Source organism: Gymnogyps californianus, chromosome 3, assembly GCF_018139145.2.
Source record: "Gymnogyps californianus isolate 813 chromosome 3, ASM1813914v2, whole genome shotgun sequence".
NCBI lineage: Eukaryota > Metazoa > Chordata > Aves > Accipitriformes > Cathartidae > Gymnogyps > Gymnogyps californianus.
In genome coordinates, this window is record NC_059473.1 from 58,310,552 (window position 1) to 58,333,793 (window position 23,242).

The following is a 23,242-nucleotide window of genomic DNA, read 5'->3' on the forward strand; positions in this document are numbered from 1 at the left end:
CGTAGTGGTTGTATCTTAAGAAAGTATCCAAAAAACAACTGGATTTCAGCTTCTGCAGAGTGCTGCTGTGCACTGATGTCATTTCTACAGAGAATTCACATATTAAAAAGAAGGAAGGTAGCAGGGAGAACTTTCTCCACACAGTAGCTTAAATCAAAGGGAATGTATTTTGAGATGAGCACTAGAAACAGTGAAATTGGGTGTAGTCATCTGCTACTGTATCAGTATATCCCATTGCTACTGTTAGCAGGACTCTGGATTCTTGGGATGCATAATTGTACTTAATTTATTTTTGTAATGAACTTGTGTTCCTGAATTTCACTTTGTTTAGATAGTTTATACACGGTTTCTGATGTAGTTTTGCATTTATTTTGTTTTAAAACTATTATCTGACAAGTTAAGCAGTTCAAAATTCATTTTTGCAAGGGAAAGAGTGTTCTGTTCTCTTCACATTAATATTTTACATCATTCCAAGGTGGCTTTAAGCTCAGGACGGTACTACAGTTTAGATGTATATATTTTTTCTTCTCTGGCTTTTCTCATGAAAAGAGGCAAATCAGTTTATGGTGTAGATTTCTCCCAGTAGTTCACAAAGTAGGGAGCTATAATCAGAATGGATGGGAACTGTGAGGCAGGGGTGTTAAGTAACCTGATGAACAGCAGCAGCAATTGTGGTCCTGTGAAGTGACCCAGCTCATGGAAAGGAGATATTAAGGCGGCTAAGTGAAGTGTGGAAACTTTGAGGGATGTAAATAAATAAATCAATAAATCACCTGACAAGCATTTTACTTCATGAAATTTTTTCAGTGACAGCCACTGTTATCACTTGCTGAGGTCTGAAGAATTGTTTCATAGAGCTTAACACCATGAGAAACAAAAGGGCCATCTACAAGCATATGAGGAACAAGTTTTGTCCAAGAGAAATCTTAAGGCTAGTCATTCTCAGTACTGCTGAGTACTGCTGTCAATTGAAAATGTCAGTTGACAGAGGAACACACAACACTGGTTTCCAGTTTGGTGCACCAAGATTGGTACAGGAAGGATGTGATGTATCACGATGATGATGAAGAAAGAATGTTTCCTTGGTTCAGGATAGGGCAGGCCCAAGAGATCCAGGTTGTCTGGTTTTGTTCTGCCTTAGATCCTGTAAGATACTGGGTGGATTACTCAGGGTAGTAAGATATTTGAGGAAAACCGCCAATATTGGCCTAATCTCTTGTTGATTTAGATCACCTTGTGTTAAGTGGAAAAAACTGCTATGACTTTGTCAAGGTTTGCACACATAGATTGGGGAATATTTGGGAGACAAAAGAATTGGAACCATGTACATATGGGAGAAGGAAGTTTTAGCTCACATGTCAATGAGTGTTTATATTGGGTGAGGAGGATGGGGGTGGGCATTTGGGAGACCAATTGCAGGGATTTAGGCTTGTGGTGGAATTGACAAGAGTCAGAATTATCATGGACATCTTCAGCTCAGTGGTGGGCCTCAGCCAAGTTTGTCTTTCTGGGATGTTCCCCAAGGTAAAGTAAAAGTATAGTTCCCATTTCTTTCAGGTGAAAATGCGGTGCATAATACTGCAGTTAAGTTACTTCTGTAATACACTTCTAGCCAGTTAGAACTTAGTCTTACTTTGTTAAAACTGACTTTAAAACCTAGAGGTGTGTTTTTTATGGAATAGAAATGATTTTTTTTTCCAAGTAATTTCTACTGCAGTTTACCTTAGCTAATAATCTACAGAATTTTATTGTTTCATTTCTTTTAAAACAACTATTTTGTTTAAAAGAAAATGAAACTTGAATGAACACTTGTACTGAATATGTTTGGTGTGTTTTAACCCTGTAACATTTTTGTTAATGTACTTAATCTTTATATAGTAAGTAGTAGATTTACTATTCTTGCTTTTTGATCAGTGATTTCTGTGTAATTGTAAAGCCTTTTATATCCATGCTATGGAGTATTTTATAAGCTAACACTCTAGTATTTTGATTGATGTGAATGTGTCTCTTGACAGTTTGCAGTACTACTCTTTGGGTAGGTCAAGTAGACAAGAAGGCTACACAGCAAGATTTAACTAACTTGTTTGAAGAATTTGGACAAATAGAGTCAATTAATGTAAGTAAGCATGTTATGCATTTTCAGGGATTACAGACTAGCAGCTTGAACATGCTTATGCCTCTGAATTCCTTTTAGCAGCTTAAGTTTGTATTTAGGAGACTGTTTTTTATCACTGTTTAAAAACTGTTGCTATGATATTTGCTTGTTGGTTTCCATGTACTGTCTTTTGAAGCACTAAAGACAGTACACTTCATGGTAAAATGGCTTCTCCCAAGCACTAACAATTTACAGTTTTTTAAACCAGGGTCTTAACAAATAAGAAGTTATGTCTTTTCTCTTTTTGTGATGTGGCATGGGGCAGGTATCATTTTTCCTTGGACTAATGGACACAAACTGATGTGTATCCACATTGTTCTTGGTTACATTCCATACAGAGGGTTCCTTAAGTGGAATCAATGTGGATAAAACATTTAGAAGAAAAGAAATTGTACTGTAAACAAGTGTTTATTCTAAAATATGACAATTAAAAAGATGCTTATAATTAGGAGATCTATTTCTCATTATTTAGAGTAATTTAAGTTTAGATGTTTAGAGTTGTACTTCAGTGTTCCCTATAATTCAGCTTCAAGCGAAAGTATTTTTCTCCTAAAATAACATATCTACATGAGAGAAATTTGGATTTTTGTCTCTTGCTCCAGCAGTTTTAAAGTGTGTCTCATGCAATTTCATTCATTTCAGATATTTTTACTATTTTTCCTATCACAGTAATATATTTAAATATATAATTAATAAGGAATAGTTCTTGTGGTATTACAGAATCTTTTAAAAAGCTTCACAAGTCAAAAAAAATCCCACAGCCTGACATCCCACAGCTTCATTTTGATTTGCAGGGACTAGCAATTAAGGAAGTTCAAAGGAAAGTAATGCAACAACCATAATGTCCCAGTGCCTGTTACATTTCAGAGGCAAACAATATTGTAAATAGTTCATCCTACGCATTCTACAAAGCTTTAAGTACCTAGGATAACATTGTTGTATATCTTAAACATATTTTTATAAGAATTGCATTAAAATCTGTAGTCTTAAATATTTTTGTTCATTATGTTACTGTGTGCTCCTAAACAACATAAAAGCACACCTATATTTTTGACTAAAACTAAAATAAGCAGTTGTCATCATACTTTTCTTTCCTAAATAAAACATGAAAGCTAGTGGAAATCACACTTCAGGAATGAGAACTCTACTTTTCAAAAATGCAAGATACTTTTAATCACTAGTTTGCACCTCTGTGAAAGGTTGTTGCTCAGCTTGCAGTGAATTTGGAGCTTAATAAGAGGTAGCAACCTCTGCTTTTCTGAAGTTGTCATAGTATAGCTCACAGTTCTTGCCTGCTCCATGTTGTTCAAATCTTTCATGTCATTTTTAGCACCCATTCTTCAGCTTGCTGCTGCTTCTTGAAATGTTATAACTGAAGTACCCTGCCAATATCACTCTTAAGTTTTGCTGATGCTCAAAATTGTTAATATTGCTGATTAAGGTAGCAATTGTTTACAGCGTAAGCCTTTCCTTTTTTAGTATTAGTATTTGTTGTGGTTTAACCCCAGTCAGCAGCCAAGCACCACACAGCCGCTCCCTCACTCCCCTCCCCACCCCACCGCTCCCGGTGGGACAGGGACAAGAATCGGGAAAGAAGGCAGAACTTGTGGGTTGAGATAAGAACAGTTTAATAACTAAAGTAAAATATAATACTAACAATAATAATAATGAAAAATAATAATAATAATAGTAGTGAGAAGGAACATAACAAAAAAAAGGCAGGGGGGAGGAAAAAAACCCAGTGATGCACAATGCAATTGCTCACCACCCACTGGACCAATGCCAGAGCCGCGATCCGCGCCTCCCGGCCAACTCCCCCTGTTTATATACTGGGCATGACGTTCCATGGTATGGAATACCCCTTTGGCTAGTTCAGGTCAGCTGCCCCGGCTATGCTCCCTCCCAGCTTCTTGCACACCTGCTTGCTGGCAGAGCATGGGAAACTGAAAAGTCCTTAATTTACGATAAGTGCTACTTAGCAACAACTAAAACATCAGAGTGTTATCAACATCATTCTCACACTAAATCCCAAACCCAGCACTGTACCAGCTACTAAGAAGAGAGTTAACTCTGTCCTATCTGAAACCAGGACAGTATTCATTTAGTGTAGTTACATAATCTGAAGTACTGGTTTTCCTACTTTTTAAGACCATTGCTTTTTTTCCATAGATGATTCCCCCAAGAGGTTGTGCCTATGTCTGTATGGTTCATAGACAAGATGCATATCGTGCTCTTCAGAAACTTAGTTCTGGGTCCTATAAAATTGGATCTAAAATTATTAAGGTAAGTTAATTTTAATCTAAGGTTGCTGTCCATTTCAAATACCGTACAGTTTTAATATTGATGATTTCTCATTTAGCAGCTGTTCATTGAAATGTACAATAAGGAGAAGAAGAATGAAGCAATAAGGTGTAAATTGTTTTCTTTCCTCTCTGTGTAAAATGCAGCTTTTAACAGGTGATATGAAAGATAGTAAAGTGAAATTATGACTTGATACTTAGGAAATACTTGGAGAACATTTTACGTACGTGCTAGTGATAAGAGTACGAGACTGTAAACAACTTAAGTCCTGTACCTGACCATGTGGATCACTTAAATTTTATAGTACTCTTAAAGAGTTAAGTACATGATTAGATGCTGTGGTTTTTTCTACTTTCTTTGATGCTTTAGGATGAGTCCTTGAAATACTGTATTTTTAATTTCCCCGTATATATGTTAGAATTAATGTGGAACAAATTTAAGCTTTTTGATGTAATTAATCTTCCACATAGCTGTTGCAGAGGCCAAGTAAACTTCCTACAGGTTTATTTAAAATTAAAAACTTGTTAAAACTTTAATAAATAGACACTGAAGATTAATCTGCAGTGACAGAAACATGAAGGAAATTATCTGAAACACTCTGTTCACAGGTTATATGATTTAATGAGATTATCTGGTTGGGTTTTATTTTCAGATTGCGTGGGCTTTGAATAAAGGTGTGAAAACAGAATACAAGCAATTCTGGGATGTGGATCTGGGAGTTTCATATATTCCTTGGGAGAAAGTAAAATTGGATGATTTGGAGGGCTTTGCTGAAGGTGGCATGATTGACCAGGAAACAGTAAATACAGGTATGGACATCAACAGTGATTCTGATAGTTAGAAAATGTGTTTATTTTGGTAATTACAAATCCTCAGAAAGCTTATTGTTTTAGGTAATACACACTCTTTTTCAATTTACATAAATTTTACTAGCTGCTTGTTTATAATATAAATGACATTGTAATCATGAAATCTAGATTGTCTTTGTAGATGGGTAACTAGTTGATTGTCATGACAATAAGGAATTAGTGACAAAGGGGAATTAATTTAAGCAAGTTGATAAAGGTTAGCATTTTTTTAAAACAGTTATGAATTTGCTGTGTACTCATTTCCAAGTATGTAAAATATTAATTTGTGTAGAAATTATGATCTGCTTGTGATTGTGAAAAGTCTTATAGTCAGGTATAAGACTTAAGTTGGAGTTGGAACTTGTTCAAATAGGTATTTCCTCCATAAAGTTGAAGAGACAGGAAAGCAAGTAATGTTAGACCTACTCTGAAACCTAGTTAATTGAGCGGTTTATTAGGTTTGTAAAAGATTCAAGAGTACTGTGTTTTCTTGAAACAGATCTAGCACTAAATGACTGGACTATACTGAAGTAAACAGTAGATTAAGACTGTTTTATAATAGTGACGACAATTTTTCAGGTCAAAATGCAGTCTTGCTTTGAGTAAAAATTGAATATAAATGACAGAAAAATTAAAACACGGAACGTTACTGAAATACATTCACCATGTTATACTTGAAATACAAAACTCTTTGAGGAAGTGGCAGAAGGAAGAAATGGGGTTTGGGGTGAGGTTTGTTTAACATGAGGATTCTCTGTCATTGTACAGTAGCCGGCTGTTAACACAGATATGTTGACAACGGCAGTTTTTAGAAAACTGGAGCATACTTTATATTACAAATTATTAACAGAATGATTTGTGAAAAAACTTGGCAACTTTTGAAAAATCAGTTTGTATACGGTCAAAATTAAACAGAGTATTGCAGGTGATTAAAGAAATTTTACATTCTTTAAAATATATAATGATAAATAATTGCACTTGCTTCTTTTCATAATAAATTTGGGGGTTATTTGTAATGAATCTATATAGATACCAGATTAAAATTTATTGTTTAAGAAGGAAGAGGACTTTTTAGTATTTAAATGAAAATAACATATTAATTATCATTTTATATTAAAAATATACCTTTTTTTAAAGAATGGGAAACAGCTAGAAGCTCAGAAGCTGCTAAAGAAAATCCTCAAACTACGCAGAGTGCTGCAGTTGATAAGAGTACAGTTATTACAACGCAGACAGAAGCTTACACGCAACCAGTCACTATGCTGCAGGTTTGTATTGGTCTGAGTTTGCAAAAACCCCGCAGAACTGGAGGGCAAACTTTTTTATTCAATACAGATAAACTTTAATGCTGAGTTAAAGTACTTAAGTATTTTTGATTTAAGTCCTGCGTCCATGTGTGTTTATCTCTGAAATATTTTAGAGTAGAATCAGTTGCCATGGTTGAGCAAAATCTTTAGTTTCATGCACAACATATCCCAAACTTGTGTACAATCTCAAATGAAGGCTTAAATGTTGAAGATGGAGCAATTGTAAAAATAAATAGATAAACAAATAAATACTGGCATGTTAGTTTTTTAAGGAGAAATTAAAATGAGCTTACAGAAAGTATTTTGCTTATAGAGCAAAGCATCTTTCTGTAAGCTAAGCAATGCAATAATCTTTTTTTCACTTGAGCTTGTTTCTTCTCTACTTATGTGTTTTTCCCCCTATCAGCTTTGAATATAAGTTTAATTATTTTCTCAGTAATTTTGGGCAGGATTTCATAGGGACAGTCTCATCTTTAAAAGATCTGATTATTCAAGTAGTGTGCTGTTGCACTCTGTATGCGGTAATTCGTGAGAGTCTTTGATTCTCTGCTGTATTTTTTTTCCTTCTGCTAAAACAGAGAATTTTGATTAACATCCCATCAGTAACAAGGTATTGTGGAAGGCTCGAAGAATACAGTGTAATTTTTCTTCAGTATACTACACTACACATGTTTATCAAGTATAAATACAAATGCTTTTTGTCAAACTCTTTAAATCCTTTTTATATTGACCATATGAAATTGTAAAATGAGAATCAGTTGCTTAATACAAAATTTTTTGTATTCATATTATTACCGTTTTGTCTTTCCTAACATGTATAGATGTTTCCAATACTTCAGCTGACACAAAATTACTATGAAAGTTAACATATTTGCATTTACTTGCATTGAATTTTGAGCTTTTTTCTTTTCATAAAAAGTTGTCTTCGGTCTTATTTCAACTGTCTCCTAGTGTACACTGTGATCAGTATATATTTAAATATACGTATATATTGCTTTTATTCTGCTGCTAATTACTTGTAATTATGCTGCACTGTATCAAAGCTTGTAGCTCAAACAGAAGTTTGAGAAATATTAAGTAATTTTCAGGATTTCATCAGGATTATTAGCCTTATAATTACGTACACCAAACTCAATTTTCCAGTACTGTTCTAAAATACGTAATTTTTTCTAATGAGAATAGAATCACTGTTTTCTGAGTGCTCTCAAATTGCCACACTATCTACATTTTCCTTCCTTTTCTCTGTCTTCCTTTCTGCATTCACCTCTCTCCCATAGGTAAATTTTTATTCTTTAATAAGTATAGTATTTAACCGTGTATTTTTCTGTTCTTTTTAGAATAAAGAAAAGATAGCATAAGATTCTTCCAGTGTCCTTGTTTACCTGTAGTGTAGGTACCATTTTAGAATGCAGTCTGATTCTTCAGGGTGTTCAGAATATATACAAAGCCTTTGGAACATTTAGTGCTTAACATGAATTGCATTCAAATCAGTTCATCCGTCTTTTAATGTTATTGAATACTGTTAAGTTGTAAAGTTGCTTATTTTTTCTTTCCATGAAAAAAGATTCCAGTAGCTCCAGCTGTGCCAGCTGTTAGCTTGGTTCCACCCGCGTTTCCTGTCACAATGTCTGTCCCTCCTCCTGGTTATAGCGCAATTCCTCCTCCACCCTTCTTGCGAGCAAGCTTCAACCCTTCACAGCCACCTCCAGGTAAGTTAGTAAAAATGAAGTTGAGTATGTAATGACTATACTCAGTTTGTGTGCTTCTATGTACATCATGCTTTGTATAGTTTTCCGACAGCTACTGGTTACTGTTTGAGCCAGCTGACTTTTGAATCTTTAATTTTAATCTGGTATGAAATTTCTTATGTCTAACTTAATATTATTTTTACCAGTGTATTCTGTGAAGAATAGGAATTGCAGCAGAATTTTTTTTTGAACTTTGATAGAAATGAAAATTTAAAAATCCTTAAGATTAATCTCCTTTCTTTGGAAAACTTTGAAACTCTTAATTTTCTTCTTTGGATATTGCTGGCAGAAATCGCTTTTAAAGATGCATATGCAGATCATCTACAGTGAAGATGGGGTTGTTTTTGAAAACAGTAACCACTGTTGCCTCTTCCCATACATTTGTTGTTTGCTAGTCTTCAGTGATGCAGCTTTTCACGATGAATAATGTAGGCAAGCTTTTACTGCAAAACTTTATTTGCTTCCCTTGTAATAATTTGTCATTTTTTTTCCATATAGGTTATATGCCTCCTCCAGTTCCACCTGTGTCCCACCACCTGTTGTCCCACCACCTGTTGTCCCACCAGTAGTTCCAACACGTAAGTTTGATTCTTCTGATAGTTGTTTCTGTGTTATGAAAAGTTTGCCATGGAGTTACTGGAAAAAAAACCAAAACCAAACTTTTTAAAATGGCTAATTAATTAATTATTATTTGTATGGATAGTTCAGTATTTGAAGCTGGCTGTAACAGATGTATCTGTTACTTGAGCTATTTGGTGTTAGTCACTGAATAATTTATAATTATTTTTGTTTAGCCTTTTAACTGTGTTCATTTAATGTTTAAAAATATCTGTTAAAGAGTACTGATTGCTTAGGTTGCCTGCAGTTCATGGTCTCTGCAAAAAAATTAAATATTACAGTGCTGATTGAGAATAAGAAATTATTATCAAAAAATTTAACACTTAGGGTAATTAATTTCACTTATTTTGATTTATCAGCCTGACCTCTGCCAAAGTAATCTTGAAGGCTCGAATATATGATTACTGTGATACACTTCTGTTATTCCTCTACAGCTTTAGTACAGCCTCCATTACCAATTGCACAAGAGACGATGAAGGATGTTCCTTTTCCTAGCCTTGTTCTACCAGTTGGCACAGTTACTAGCAATCTAGCTACTCCAACTTTATCTGCTGGAAGCGTTTTTAATCCTCTGCCAATCAACAAACCAGAATCAGATGAAAAGGGATCACATCTTACAGACCTTCAGATTTCTTCCAGTGAAAACAATAGATCTGGTAAGAAATGTCTTTATTGCCTGATACTATCGCATACAGGAAACATCATACTTCTGAGGGTATTTTGCAGATCATAGTCAGTTGTACTAATAACTACAGATTAGGAAGTTTTAGGTTGGGTATCATTTTCCATTTAAGTTGGAGCAAGTTGTGTCGTGGTTTAACCCCAGCCGGCAGCTAAGCACCACGCAGCCGCTCGCTCACTCCCCCCCACCCCTGGGATAGGGGAGAGAATCAGGAAAAAAAAACTCGTGAGTTGAGATAAAGACAGTTTAATAGGACAGAAAGGAATGAAAAAACAATGATAATGATAATAATAATAATATGACAATAGCAATACTAAAAGAATTAAACTATACAAAGCAAGTGGTGCACAATGCAATTGCTCACCACTCGTTGACCGATGCCCAGTTAGTTCCTGAGCCGCGATCCCCCCTCCCAGTTAACTCCCCCCAGTTTATATACTGGGCATGATGTCATATGGTATGGAATAGCTCTTTGGCCAGTTTGGGTCAGCTGTCCTGGCGGTGTCCCCTCCCAGCTTCTTGTGCCCCTCCAGCCTTCTTGCTGGCTGGGCACGAGAAGCTGAAAAATCCTTGACTTAGTATAAACACTACTTAGCAACAACTAAAAACATCAGTGTGTTATCAACATTCTTTTCCTACTAAATCCAAAACACAGCACTATACCAGCTACTAGGAAGAAAATTAACTCTGTCCTAGCCGAAACCAGGACAAGTTGGAACCGTCTTTGTCATCACCTGATCATTGATTTCTAGCAGGGATGTTTTCTTCGTAGACTTGAGAAGTAAAGCTGAGACTGGGAGCCCTTTAAAAAACTTAGAAGTGCATTCTCACTACACAAGTGGCAATGGAAAGGAGCAGGAGAGGGTAGGATAGTATAACGTTTATAGAATTATATCAAAGATTTTAATACTTCCTTTGCAATAAATTCAGTGATAGCTGTGGGGTTTGTCAATTTTAAGCTGCTGTACGTTCTTTACTATGTGGAGACGTTCATTTCTGTGGCATAATGTCTGTTTATCACCAATGTGATTAAAGTGATGTATGTTCACTATAGAAACTGAGACAGACCTTGTCAGCAGAATCATCACTGAATGCATTATCTGAATACGGATTAAGCTGCATTTTGTTTTGAATGCTATGTGTTACACTGGCATTTTCTGTTAACTGTTCTTCTTGTTGCTGCATTTTAGTGCAAAGTGATGTCTCGAGTAGCTCTGGACTTGTTGGAGGAGTGCAGCCACCCAGTGTCTCAAGCAGTTCTGGGCTTACTGGAGAAGGGCAAGCACCCAGTGTCTCAAGTAGCTCTGGACTTGCAGGGGGAGTACAGCCACCCAGTGTTTCAAGCAGCTCTGGACTTGTAGGAGGAGTGCAACCACCAACTGTTTCAAGCAGTTCTGGTCTTGCAGGAGGAGTGCAGCTACCTACTGTCTCCAGTAGCTCTTCTCTTGCTGGCGGAGTTCAGCCAACTAGCGTCTCAAGTAGCTCTGGACTTATGGCTGGAGTGCAACCACCAAATGTCTCAAGTAGCTCAGGGCTTCTAGCTGGAGTGCATCCACCCAGTGTCTCAAGCAGCCCTGGCCTTCTGACAGGAATGCAGCCACCCAATGTCTCAAGCAGCTCAGGAGTACTGGCAGCAGTACAGCCACCGAGTGTCTCGAGCAACTCTGGGCTTCTCATAATGCCACCACCCAATGTTTCAAGTAGTTCTGGACTTATGGGAGTGCCACCACCAAATATTTCAAGTAGTTCTGGACTTCTGGCAATGCAGCATCCACCTGGGGTTCAAAACATGCCTCACTTAAATATTAGTAGTCAAAGGATGCCGGGAATACCTCTCATAGATATCCGTCCAGGCCTAATGCCCCATTCACCTGGACCAAGGTTTCCATTAATGCAGCCAGGAATGCCACCGCAGCGTAGTATTCCTCCTCCAGCAATCCTTGATCCATCTCTTCACCCACCACCTCGAGGTCCTTTTCCTCCAGGAGATATTTTTAATCAAACAGAAAGACCTTTTGGAACACCAGGAAGACAAAATATCGATAGCATTTCTAATCCAGAGAAAAGACTACCACTTGGAGGTGATAACATTCAGCAGGAAGGAGACAGAGATTATCGCTTTCCTCCAGTGGAAAACCGAGATAATCTTAACCGACCATCTCCAGTGGATGTCAGAGATTCTGTTGGACGACCACCAGTTGACCCAAGAGAGGGTATAGGAAGGCCTCCAGTAGATGGAAGAGAACACTTTGCGAGACCACATGTAGACATGAGAGAAAATTTTGGAAGACCAGGTCTAGATAATCTTGGTCGAAGAGAGCATTTTGGTTTCAATTCAGACAAGCACTGGGGACAGAGAGGAGATTATGATGAAAGAGAGCACCATGCTTTCCCTATTTATGGTGGCCCTAAAGGCTTCCATGAAGACAGAGAGAGGTTTCGGCATGTAAACTATAGGTTTGATAGTAGAAGTGGTCCCAGTTGGAATAGAGGATTTGAACAAGATGCTCACAGAGATTTTGATGACCGCAGAAGACCCTGGGAAAGACAGAGGGATAGGGATGACAGAGATTTTAATTTTTGCAGAGAAATTAATGGGAACAGGTTTGGAAGAGACAGAATGTCAAACAACTGGATCCCCCCTCCACATCCACGGGTTTTTGAATATTTTGATGGGGCCACTTCGCAACGCAAAGCCGATAATATGCCCCAGGTAAATGGTGAAAATACAGAGACAGAAAGTCAGCCACCAACTGCACAGGTGCAGGACGATCCAGAACTTTATGAAAAACTGACATCTTCCGTCGAGATAAACAAAGAGAAGAGTGACACAGAAGCTGATATAGAAAGTGAACCAGTGGTAGAAAGCACAGAAACTGAGGGGACATAATCATCACTCAGTAGGTAAAAGATACCTTTTGTAAAGTTGTCATCTCTCTGTAATAGATAAATGGCTGACTGGACCGTAGCAGTTCACTTTTGTCTGCCAGAATTAAGTTAATCTGATGTTCATGTTCATCTTTCACTTAAATAACTGTACAACTGACTTGTATAGAACACTGTTCTTAATTTGAACATGGTAGGTAAACATTTTTTTTATTTCTCTGGTAAAGCATAAACTTTCCCCCACTTGCTTTTAATTTCACAAAGATAAAATAACAGCTTGTCAAACAAAGACTTCCTATGGAAGAAAATGGAATTTTTTAGATACTACCCTTAGGTTGGCTATCGAAATTGTTATACTTGAAAACAGGTGCTGGTGTATCTTGTCCGTGTTTTTAGGCTGCTGCAGAATTTTAAAGTATAGACAAAGCTGTGATATTTTATGTTCCTACAATTTGGCAGAAAAAGAAAAGGCCCATGTTATTTAAGGAGCATAACACAGAGATTAAAAGTGATTTTGTAAAATCTACACTATAGTCTCTGTTTTCTCTAAAGTAAGTGTTTGTGATTTGTTCCTCGTACTGCAGTGGGTTTAAAAAAATGAAAAAGTACATTTTAATGTTGGGTGCATTTTGTTTTTAGATGCCAATAAAGCATATTTGTTTGATAACAGTGTTCTAGGTATTGTATTTTTTTAAAAACCTGCAAGCTCTAAAAACTTGGAATCAGCTATGATATGTGCTTAGCTAGTTGTTGCAAAAGGTTTATATTACTTTTGTAAGACCAATGCAACAGTTATATGTGCAAGAAGCATATGGTTTTTACATCGAAAATCATGCAGTCGTATTAGTTTATGTAAATAACATATGTATGTAAATATTTGTGTAAACTGTTTGTAGATACCACTTTTTCTGTGCGTGCCTGTGTATGTGCACACACTCACAGAATATTGTAGACAGTTCAATAAAATTGAAATGAAATTAGGTTGTAAAAATTTGCCTTTCACCTTCTTTAAGTAGTAAGATAACAAAACTTCACTGCAATGCTGTCAAGCTTATATTTACCTTCTCATGCTCATTGTTATGATGTTCTTACTGCTTCTAGAAGGTGGAACATGATATACTGTAAGAATATACAGTAGGATTTTAGCTTTTTAAAATGCAGTTATGCATGAAGCCAAAACTTAAGCAAATATTTGCATTGTCTTATTTTGTAATATATTTGGTATTCTGGATAGATAGTGGTAGTGTTCCAGTACTTTGTGGTTATTTGTTTTTAGTGAATCAAAGTCCAGAAATGTTGCACGAAAAGTAAAAAGCTGTTGTTGGTCTAAAAAACCCGATGTGTTTTTAGCAGAAATAAGGGGGGCTTTGTGTTTTAATGGCTTAATATTGAAGTAGAACCTCTTATTAAGGTTCTACTATTCACGAGGTTCACTATTAATGAGATGAATTGGCTGCTTAGGTAAATTAGTAGCACTATTCTCTCCTGTTTCACCTACTTTGCTGCTTGTGTATCCTTTAAATTGGTGGTGAAAGATTTGGCTATAGGGTAATGCCAGATTTTCAATTTGTTCCACTCAAGTGCATTTCACCAACTTCTTTCAACATAACTTTTGTTAAAATTCTGTGTCTGAAAGCATCCTTTCGCTCAGTTTTCAGAAAGTTGTTTTCCTCTTGCATAATAGGATCCAAGGGTGGATTCTGTTACATGAATGCCCCTTTGGTAGAAGAAGCATTTTTAGCTCAAATTAGAATTTTGATCTTTAACATTGAAGTGTTAACATGCAAGTTTTAATTCCCCTTCTGTTTCCCCCAAAGGGTTGAAAGTATGAGAATGTCACGAGTGTGTAAAGCATAAGCACGCCTTTGAATGTAGAAGCAAGTTAGGCATGTGTGTGTTGCCCTCTCCTTCTGGGAGGTGGGGTATTTTTTCATGCTGTGTCACGGTTCAGTTTTTCAGTTACAGGGACTTTTATTCTGGATAGTAAACAGTCAGCTTAATGAAGGTAGCCCTTTGAAAGAGTGGACTTGAATGAATGATTCTTTATCTATTGTGCAAGTAGTAGTCATTAGGATGTAGTGAGGTATGCGTTAAATAACTATTGCTTTGTAATAGACCTTGCTAATGTGTTTATTACAAGAACATGTCTCGGGAGTTGAGATGAAGAATGTTTAAGGTAAAATACCTTTATGAGCAGACTCTGGCTCAAAGAACTTGACTGGTGCTGCTGTACCACCTACTAGTAGTATTCTGGTCAGGCAGATATGGTTGTGTGAAAGTCCAAATGCACAAAATAGCTATAAAGGGTACTTTATGCACTTAGGGAATTTTCTTTATTTCATTTTAATATGTGCGGTTTGAAAAGGCTTCAGTCATAGACCACATTAGTACTCAGAATCAAACACATATTGGCAGTAGCTTTTCTTTTCAAACATTTTGTTAAATGTCTCTTTAAAACTGAAAGTTAATCTGGTTTAGTTTTTCTAAACTGGGACTGGCAGTATGCTAAATTGCTCATAGTATGATGGTTTAGGTAAATTACCAGATGAGAGATGTTAATTTGATTAGTAGTGGTATAAAACAATGTATTATTTAAGGATTTTTCATCTTTGTTAGTATCTGTCAAGCATTAATAAATTAGCTACTGTACATATGTGTTATACCATCAATTTCTAACAGCTATTTTATTTTTTTAGAATAAAAGTTTGTTGTACAGTCTTCAGTTGCATCATGTTTACAGCTAGAACTGTTCCATTTCTTATTTTATTAATGTAGCATGCAGACAAGTATTGCCATATAGCCATATTCAGAAACTCAGAAGGGACTTAATATTACCAAAACAGTATAGTTTATTTATCTTGCCAGTAGGAATTTTTAAATCTTTCGGAGTAATAGTGAAGACTTTCCTTTCTCACTGTAGATTAAGCTGTCGTAAGCCAACAGGTGCACTGAAAGGAGCTGTCCTGAGATCCAGATCAGTTCCTTGATGTAGTTCATGGTAGTGACATGTAATTTTTGCTGATGCAAAGGAAAGAACAAGAAAGGGACAGAAAGAAGATGAGGGCCAGGCATTTGGGCAGCAGTTCTGGCTAATGCCTGTTTAAAGCTTTCTCTAGTGATGAAAGGTGTCAATTCTAGCAACTGAAGAAGCTGATCTGCTATTTACATACGTAACATACATATTGAAAAATACTTCAGGTAGCTTTGCAAGCAACACAATATATTTAGGCATGCACTTTTACTTGAAAACCTTATGCATTAGTAAGTTGTTTGATGTATTTATTACCTTTTTAAACAGCCTGTAATTCTGGTCTTTCACTGTACTGTATTTGAGCAGAATGCTACATCCATAAAGATTACAAAGATGAAACATAGCCTTCATTTACTGTAAGGACATAATTTCTTTGCTGAAGCCTTTTTGTGTGAAATATTGGTACACTTTCATTTTTATATGTAGTGCTTGACGTTGTTATTACAAACTCAAGGGAGTAGATTCTGTAAGATTCCTTTGCTTCAGTGATTTAAATGGCTTTATGAAGTTAAGGTACTCTTACCCTGAATAAGACAAGACGGGAATACTGTAATCAAGCCTGTAGAGTGACATGCACAGGCATTACTTAAGCACAGTTGGAAAATTATCAAATAAACTGTCTATAGAAGGTATTTATAAAATAAGCCAGTTTATTGCAGAATTCTCTCAAAGTACAGTGTGAGCAGTTTTGAACACGTGCAAGGATACGTTATGCTGGTCAACACTTAAAGTACTCATTTTCTTGATTCATGTTCCACTAACTCAAATCTTTGGGTCGTTTGATTTGAAACTGGTAAAAATAGATCCTAAATTTCATTCTGTGTATTCTCAGTAATGTATTTAAAAATAATATCATAATAAGGGTGACTTTTTTTGTCTCTTGATAATGGGAGCTGAACAGATATAATTTTAAAACCTATTCAGAGTATCAGGAGTCATCAAGAAGAACTAGGACAATTTTTTGTTATTGTTAATTCAGGTTATGAAAGGATCTTTCTTTCCCTGTTGACAGCTATTGCTGATTCTTTGAATTTTGCATTAGTCACGTTTTCCTTTCAAGTGCTGAGCTTTCACAAGTAAGCATGTACTGTGAAGCCATCTACATGTGTAGATGAGAGATTGATTTAAAAGGCATAAAGGCAGGATATTCTTTTTTAATTTGAAGCTGTTTATTTGAACAAGAATGGCAAAAGCGTCTTTCTGTCATGTTGTTTTACTATATTCATTCGCTTCAGCAGAAACTTTGCAGTGGCAAAGAGAATATCATATAGCAAGACTTTCTTAATTGTAACTAGTCTTACGCTTCTCCTTGAAGGGTCTTTAGTGATGTTTTTCACTCCACTTAGTCTGTACAAGTTCTTTGGGTACTCTGTAAACATTTTTAATTTTATTAACATATGTACATGATATTTCATAGTCAAGAAAAGTCACGTAGAGCTACTAAAAAGAAAATTCATGACATCTCTTTAAGAGTTATAACTTCCAGCAAAGGTGTATAGGATCTGAAAAGTGATTCTTGTCAGTGATAGGACGGTGTGAAAGTCCATCAATAGCATTTTTGTTGAAGTTGGTAAGCTGTAAAATTGTATTTGCCATAATTCTTATATTCCTTTCTGTCATGCACAAACCTGATGACAAAGGGTGGTCTCATTGAATATCCTACTCTTAGTATCTTTTAGATACTCTGCTACCAAAGATTAGAGGAGGGGAAGGACTAGTGGTCTGTGCACTCTTAAAAATCAAGAGGTGCTTAAGATATGTTGTGCAGTTGAAGAGGAATCTATTTTCTCTTTAAGAAATTTAAAATGCACATTTCAGCACTTGCGTAGTAATAGTGATATTAATGGTGTCACTGGTTTACTAATCTTATTCTGTACTTTGTCATTTTTCTTTTGAAGTTAACTCACTAATGCTAATTTTAAGTTTTCTCCTCTTCCTGTGAGATGAAATCATACTAATGCCCTCAGACAAGGGACTATTTTGTGCTTTACAAAAAAAAAAAAATCTGGTCAAAGAGTATTTCAACCTGTAGATAGGTTAGTTGAATATTTTTTCCTTCCTGATTTAATGCTTTAATGCTGCAATCTTCCTCTTGAATAATTTTCTGTATGCATATCTGTGTTATAACAGATATGTGTTCACATCAGCATGTATCAAGCTATAACGGGTATGTGTTCACGTTAGCATGTATCGAGCTTTCTGTTGAAATGAGGAAAAATTGTGAGATTCTTTAAGGTAGATGACTTGATGTCTTTCTAAAACTAGGGTAAACTTCACAGCCATATTGATTTGTATACTGGAGCATTGTAATTGTGTTGGAGTGTTGTAATTGTGTGCAAGCCAGTGCAGAAAGTCTTCAATAGGTGAAGAGTATTAAATGAATATAGAATTGTTAACTCAGATGTATATTGGTAGGATTCACATAGGCCACAGGTGCAGGGACTTTGGATCTCAATGTCACTTCCACACTAAAGGAGAGATCATATTATAATTACATCTGCGAAAATAAGAAACGTAGCTTTTTCTTGATAACAGCAGGAATTAAGTAGAAATAATCTTAGTGTTTAAAGTCCTTTCTAAAAATCCATCCGCCTTCGTCTACTGAAAGGCAGCTCTATCATCGTCATTTTAATTGATCAAGGGAAAAAAATTACTTTAGATTTATACTGTTTCTGAGGTAGTCAGATCTCATTCAACAATGCAGTGAAATGCAGTTTTAAGCGTGCCTTAAGTTTTTCCCTCTGAAAAGGAGCATGTATTTCAAACTTTAGACAAAGATGTGGGAAAATCAATACATTTTTGTCTGTAGAACTTGAAATGTAATTCTGGGTTCAGTGATTTTCTTCAAGAAAATCTTTGTCATTTCAGTAGTGTAAATACATAAATACTAAATGGACACTCAGCTCTAAAAATGTTTACTGAAAGTTATACTAGTCTGTGCAGTTCATTTTTCATTTATTTTCACATGCTTGCAATACATTATTTTGTGAAGTTATGCCATCACAGAATTCCTCTTACCACAAATTAGAAATACCTTTGAATTATGTAATTCAGTTGCATAATTGAGTTATTTAAATCTAGGACAATCATAAGTCTTTCTCTTGAAACTCATGGATTTCTTGTACAGTATGACTACCAATATAGGAAATTCACTATTGAGAACCTTATTGTTCAAGCTCTCTGTGATTAAAAGTAAAATAGTGAAAACAAATTGAAATGCTTGCTGATTAATTTGGAATTTTGTTACTTATTAAAAGAAAAATAATGGCATCTTCTCAAATTTCATGTTGGTTAAAAATTCACCATATTAAAAATATTAAATTGTTAGGCTGTAGTTCTATGAATTGATAAAATGAGTGAGGCACCCATTATTTTTATTAGAATGTAAAACCTTGAAGTGATTAGGATAAATATGTTATTTATACAAAATATTGAAATGTAGTTCTAAGTTTTGTGTGATTACTGTCTGCAGTTTCTATGAGTACACTTTATACATGCTTTACACCTGTAATCCTCATTGAGTGATCAGAACCACTGTGGAAAACAGGAAAGTGGCATGAAATGGCAAATTCTAGCAGACGCCAAAAATGCTGTACGGTTTGGATCTGTATGTAAACCAGTGGATAGATAATGTTATTTCAGAGGCAATAGCTTGTTAGCCTAATTTGAAATCAGGTAAAACTTCAGTTACAAAGCATGAATAAATATTTCTTTTTTTTTTTTTTGGATGTAATAAAAGTTAATGCACATGTTCTGATTAAATATTCACTAATTAACAAGCAAGCATCCAAAGATTTTAAGTAGTCCTGAGCATTTTTCTTAATGTTGCTCGTACCTTAATTAAAAACAAACAAAAAACCCCCAACAAAACTGGAAAAAAAAAAAAAGGCAGCACAAAACCCAGGAAGGTGTAAATATTTGTAAGATTACAAGGTTCTTGGAGAAATAACTAGATACAAATGTTAATATATTTATTTGGGTATTTTTTAGTAGTAGATACTGCATAACCCAGGTAAAAGCATGATAAAGAACTGTCTCCCTTGCAAGGAATGTGCTGAACTGAGGTGTCGGTGTAAAATCCAAGATTTTTTTGTTCCTTGTTTGTGTTATCTCCCAGTCCAAATCTGACCTTGTTCAGGGTTCCACTCTGAACGCCGATTAGAGGTTCTTCTGATTAATGGATATATATTTTGTCTAATATGTAATACATCATACGTATTACATCACTATAATACAGACACAGACAGCTAGTGAGAAGTTGAGAGTGGTGTTGTTTGAGGCAAGACCATCAGAGAAGTCAAAAGAGGGGATTACTGAATTGTGTGAACCACCAATCTGAAACATTGCTGTTGAGGAATGTCTGCTTAGTACGGAGATAATTACTGATTACTTTTAAGTATCTTGGTAGTTAAAAGGATGCATTTCTCAATAGTATCCTGGTTTGAACAGTCCTAGCTACAATATCGTTTGCTTTCTGCTATCCATAGAAAACACAATTTTCGTGATGAAATTTATTACATTACCTTTCATGTTATTTCTAGAGACTTTTTTAAAGTCTTAAATGCTGCTTCAGTCTTAGTATTAAAACAGTGTGTGATATACAGCCTCACTTGTTTACCAGTGGGACATTGCCATTGGCTTCATTGGATCCAGAATTTCAAACCCTTTGTCTTGTGTGTCTCAGTTTCTTCTTCAGCAGCTTTTAGAAAAGCAGGTGGTAGAAGATTATCTGGTTCTAGTTTCATTGATTTTTCTCCTGCTTTTAAGCCTAAAGCCTTCAAGGGGATCTTTTTTTTTTTTCTTTCAAATCCTGTTCCCCTGTGTATTTATGAGCAGGCAGCCCTAATAAAGATTGTTTCGAGATTCTGAGAGTATGGAGTAGATTGCACAAAATGTCTGAAAAATTGCAAGCACTATACTTGTCTAGTCCTGTGCTAGGAAATTCATGGAGTGAAAGAAAGCAAGCAAATTAAAGCTAGTTAAACGCGTTGGTCTCATCTTCTGGCTCTCCTAAAATGATCATACTTTCTAAGTAGATCTTTTCTACTAATGCAGCACATAGAACAGCCCTGTAATACACAGTCACTGTTGATTGTTTAGAATCCATTATGTCCTCTAGCTTTCTTTTCCCCATCTGCTTACTGCTTTCTTGAAAGGTTGTGTTTTATTTAAATAGCATTTTTTTCTTCAAATGATTTAGAGAAAAATGAATGCACTAGGTTAATAAAGTTTTCTTATTTCGTTTTAGAATGCACTGCGTAACTCTCCTCAATATATTTCCTTCTCCAATGAAAAGTTCTTACATTTCTGTATTAACTAGAATAGAAATAAGAATGGATGACATGTAAAAAAAGAAATAAAATTTTTATCCAAAATTACATATTTTTGTCATGATAGTCTGGTTCCAGCATGTTCAAGAACATAACTAAAACGGCATTTTTCACACCACCTAGCAGTTTATGGTGTCTATGATATGCAACTTGAAAAGTTAAGCACAAGTTAGAGCGACCTCAGGAGCTGTGCCACGCAACACGTGCACACTGTAGTGAATGCCAAGGTTTGCATTTCCCTTTTCCATTCTTTACCGTGTTACCAGATATTTTAGTCTTTCTTACAGCGAAGAAATTTAACCAACTAATTGTCTGAAAATGATGAAGAATTTCACTTTTCCCAACTTCAAGAATTAATTTGTTCTAAATGTCTCTCATCTTGTGACAGGAAAGCAAGCAAACGTAAATCCAAAAGGAACAAATATGCGAAAGCAATTATTTCTGGCATTTTATGGGTAAGAAAATGAGACCCAAGGGAAGTCTGCTAGAGAACTGGAAAGGTTTTCATTCGTGGTTTGTTTTAGCAACTGATTGGCGCTCTTTTAAAAGCCATCTATTTGAAAATCATATTTTCTTAGAGGTCCTTCCCAAGAAATTCCACTGTTGTCCTTTTGTCTCATTAAAATTTTTCAAAACTGGGACCTATTAAGCATCTTACAATACAGCTTCGAAATTACATATCTTGTCTTACAGTAATTGTCTAACATTGACTTCAGGTGCATACCACAAGATACACAATACATTAGAATTTATTATTGTTAAACTATTGATGTATGTGTATATATCCATTTTATAGAAGCTTCTGGAAAGCTTAGCCACCATATTTACAGTCTATACCATATGAAAGGAAACACAAAGTACAGTATGAACTGTTCCTCTTGCTGTACATGTTACAGTCATGGTGTTCCTCTAGCTGAAGCATCTTTGTTTTGTCTTCCACTCTTGCTGCGTCAAAGGAGTCAGTTAGACATGAGTGTGTTCACATAGATTTAAGTGCACATCTTCTCTGATAATCAGGTGAATATTTAAAAATCTAAATATTAAGTTAGGGTTCTAAATTTAGCTTGCTATGAAACACGTGGTGGTTGGTTACACCAGACTTTTACACCATTTGGTGGTTAGGATCTTTTAAGTAAAATGAAACAAAATATTGCTGCATACATAGGAAAGGTTCAGTCTTGTTGGTGATCGATTTTGTTATGTAAGAGTATAAAGTTCCCAGCCTTACAGTATAGAAAATGGTGCTCTGGTGGACTATGACAGACACAGCCTTAATTACTCTGGCACTTGACTGGAAAAACCACGTACCACAACTTTTCATCTCAGGCTATGAGGTAACACAGGGCGTGCAAACAGGTCCAGGCAAACTGCTGTGCCTTCCAGGTGCACAGGCGGACGCCTCAAGAGCAAGCTAGTCTTGAGCCATATGGATACAAGGCTCCCACTCACCTGGGGATCAAGGTTTTCTTTTCTGCCTGAGCCACAGGAACTATTACTACAGCAGGCAGCAGAATAGTGTTTTTATACTGAACTTTGTCACATGGTTAGTATTTATAAATAGGAGAACTATTTACATTTAACTAATATGGTTTTTGAGTTAATCATTGCTGGCAAGTCAGATTTGTGAACCAGGTGCTCTACTTGAAAGGAACCCTGCTACAAGCAAGAAAGATGAGAGATGATTAAACCACTGTAGGTGCTTGTTTGGATTGTTCTGAAACAGAATTGTATCTGAAGATATTACAGGCGTGTGATTCCTACTTCTAGGTCTCACTTTCTGGGAAAAGGCCAAGAGTTAAATTCTGAAACTTTTCAGGGTTCTGACCTTCTGAAATACTAGCAGTAGGTGGATACCTCAAATATACCATTCACTTGCATTTGCTTTCCCATTCCTCCTGTGGTCTTGACCATGCTTGGTAACACTGGGCACAAAAGTGCTACATCCCATCGTCATCACTGTTCCTAACCAAGATGTTCTTAGGTCTCCTCCAGTGGCCTTTTGAATCCTTCTGATGCCATTGTTCTCCATTTCTAAAGAGTTTGAAATAGGAAATTTGGTGTGTTTTCTTTTGGCACAAAATCTCTACTGGAGTGACAAAATACTTCCCCAATTTGCATTTTCACTCTCATTTCTTTTCTTTGGCAAAAGCTCTTTGCAGTGAGCATTTCAAAGCTGATTATTATAGCATGGTTTCCAGTGTCTTCAATCTGAAAGTGAATTTTTGATGGATTTTGAAGGAACAGTTTCCATATACTCTTGCTGTTCCTTTATGCTTTCCCCACCTACATAAAGCAGTGGTGTCCAGCCAGCCACTGCAGCCTACTTTCTCACCTTC

The 23,242-nt window shown here is 35.9% G+C and overlaps 1 protein-coding gene across 1 annotated transcript in view; it reads left to right on the forward strand.

The window, feature by feature from the left end:
• Positions 1-13,550, forward strand: part of SCAF8 (SR-related CTD associated factor 8) — a 62,205-nt gene extending 48,655 nt beyond the window's left edge. The window contains 9 exon segments of the mRNA XM_050892954.1: positions 2,016-2,116; positions 4,325-4,438; positions 5,109-5,265; positions 6,442-6,572; positions 8,176-8,320; positions 8,858-8,874; positions 8,877-8,937; positions 9,412-9,633; positions 11,072-13,550. Coding sequence (XP_050748911.1) covers positions 2,016-2,116; positions 4,325-4,438; positions 5,109-5,265; positions 6,442-6,572; positions 8,176-8,320; positions 8,858-8,874; positions 8,877-8,937; positions 9,412-9,633; positions 11,072-12,549 — 2,426 coding nt within the window. The 3' untranslated portion in view covers positions 12,550-13,550.
• The last annotated feature ends 9,692 nt before the right edge of the window (positions 13,551-23,242 follow it).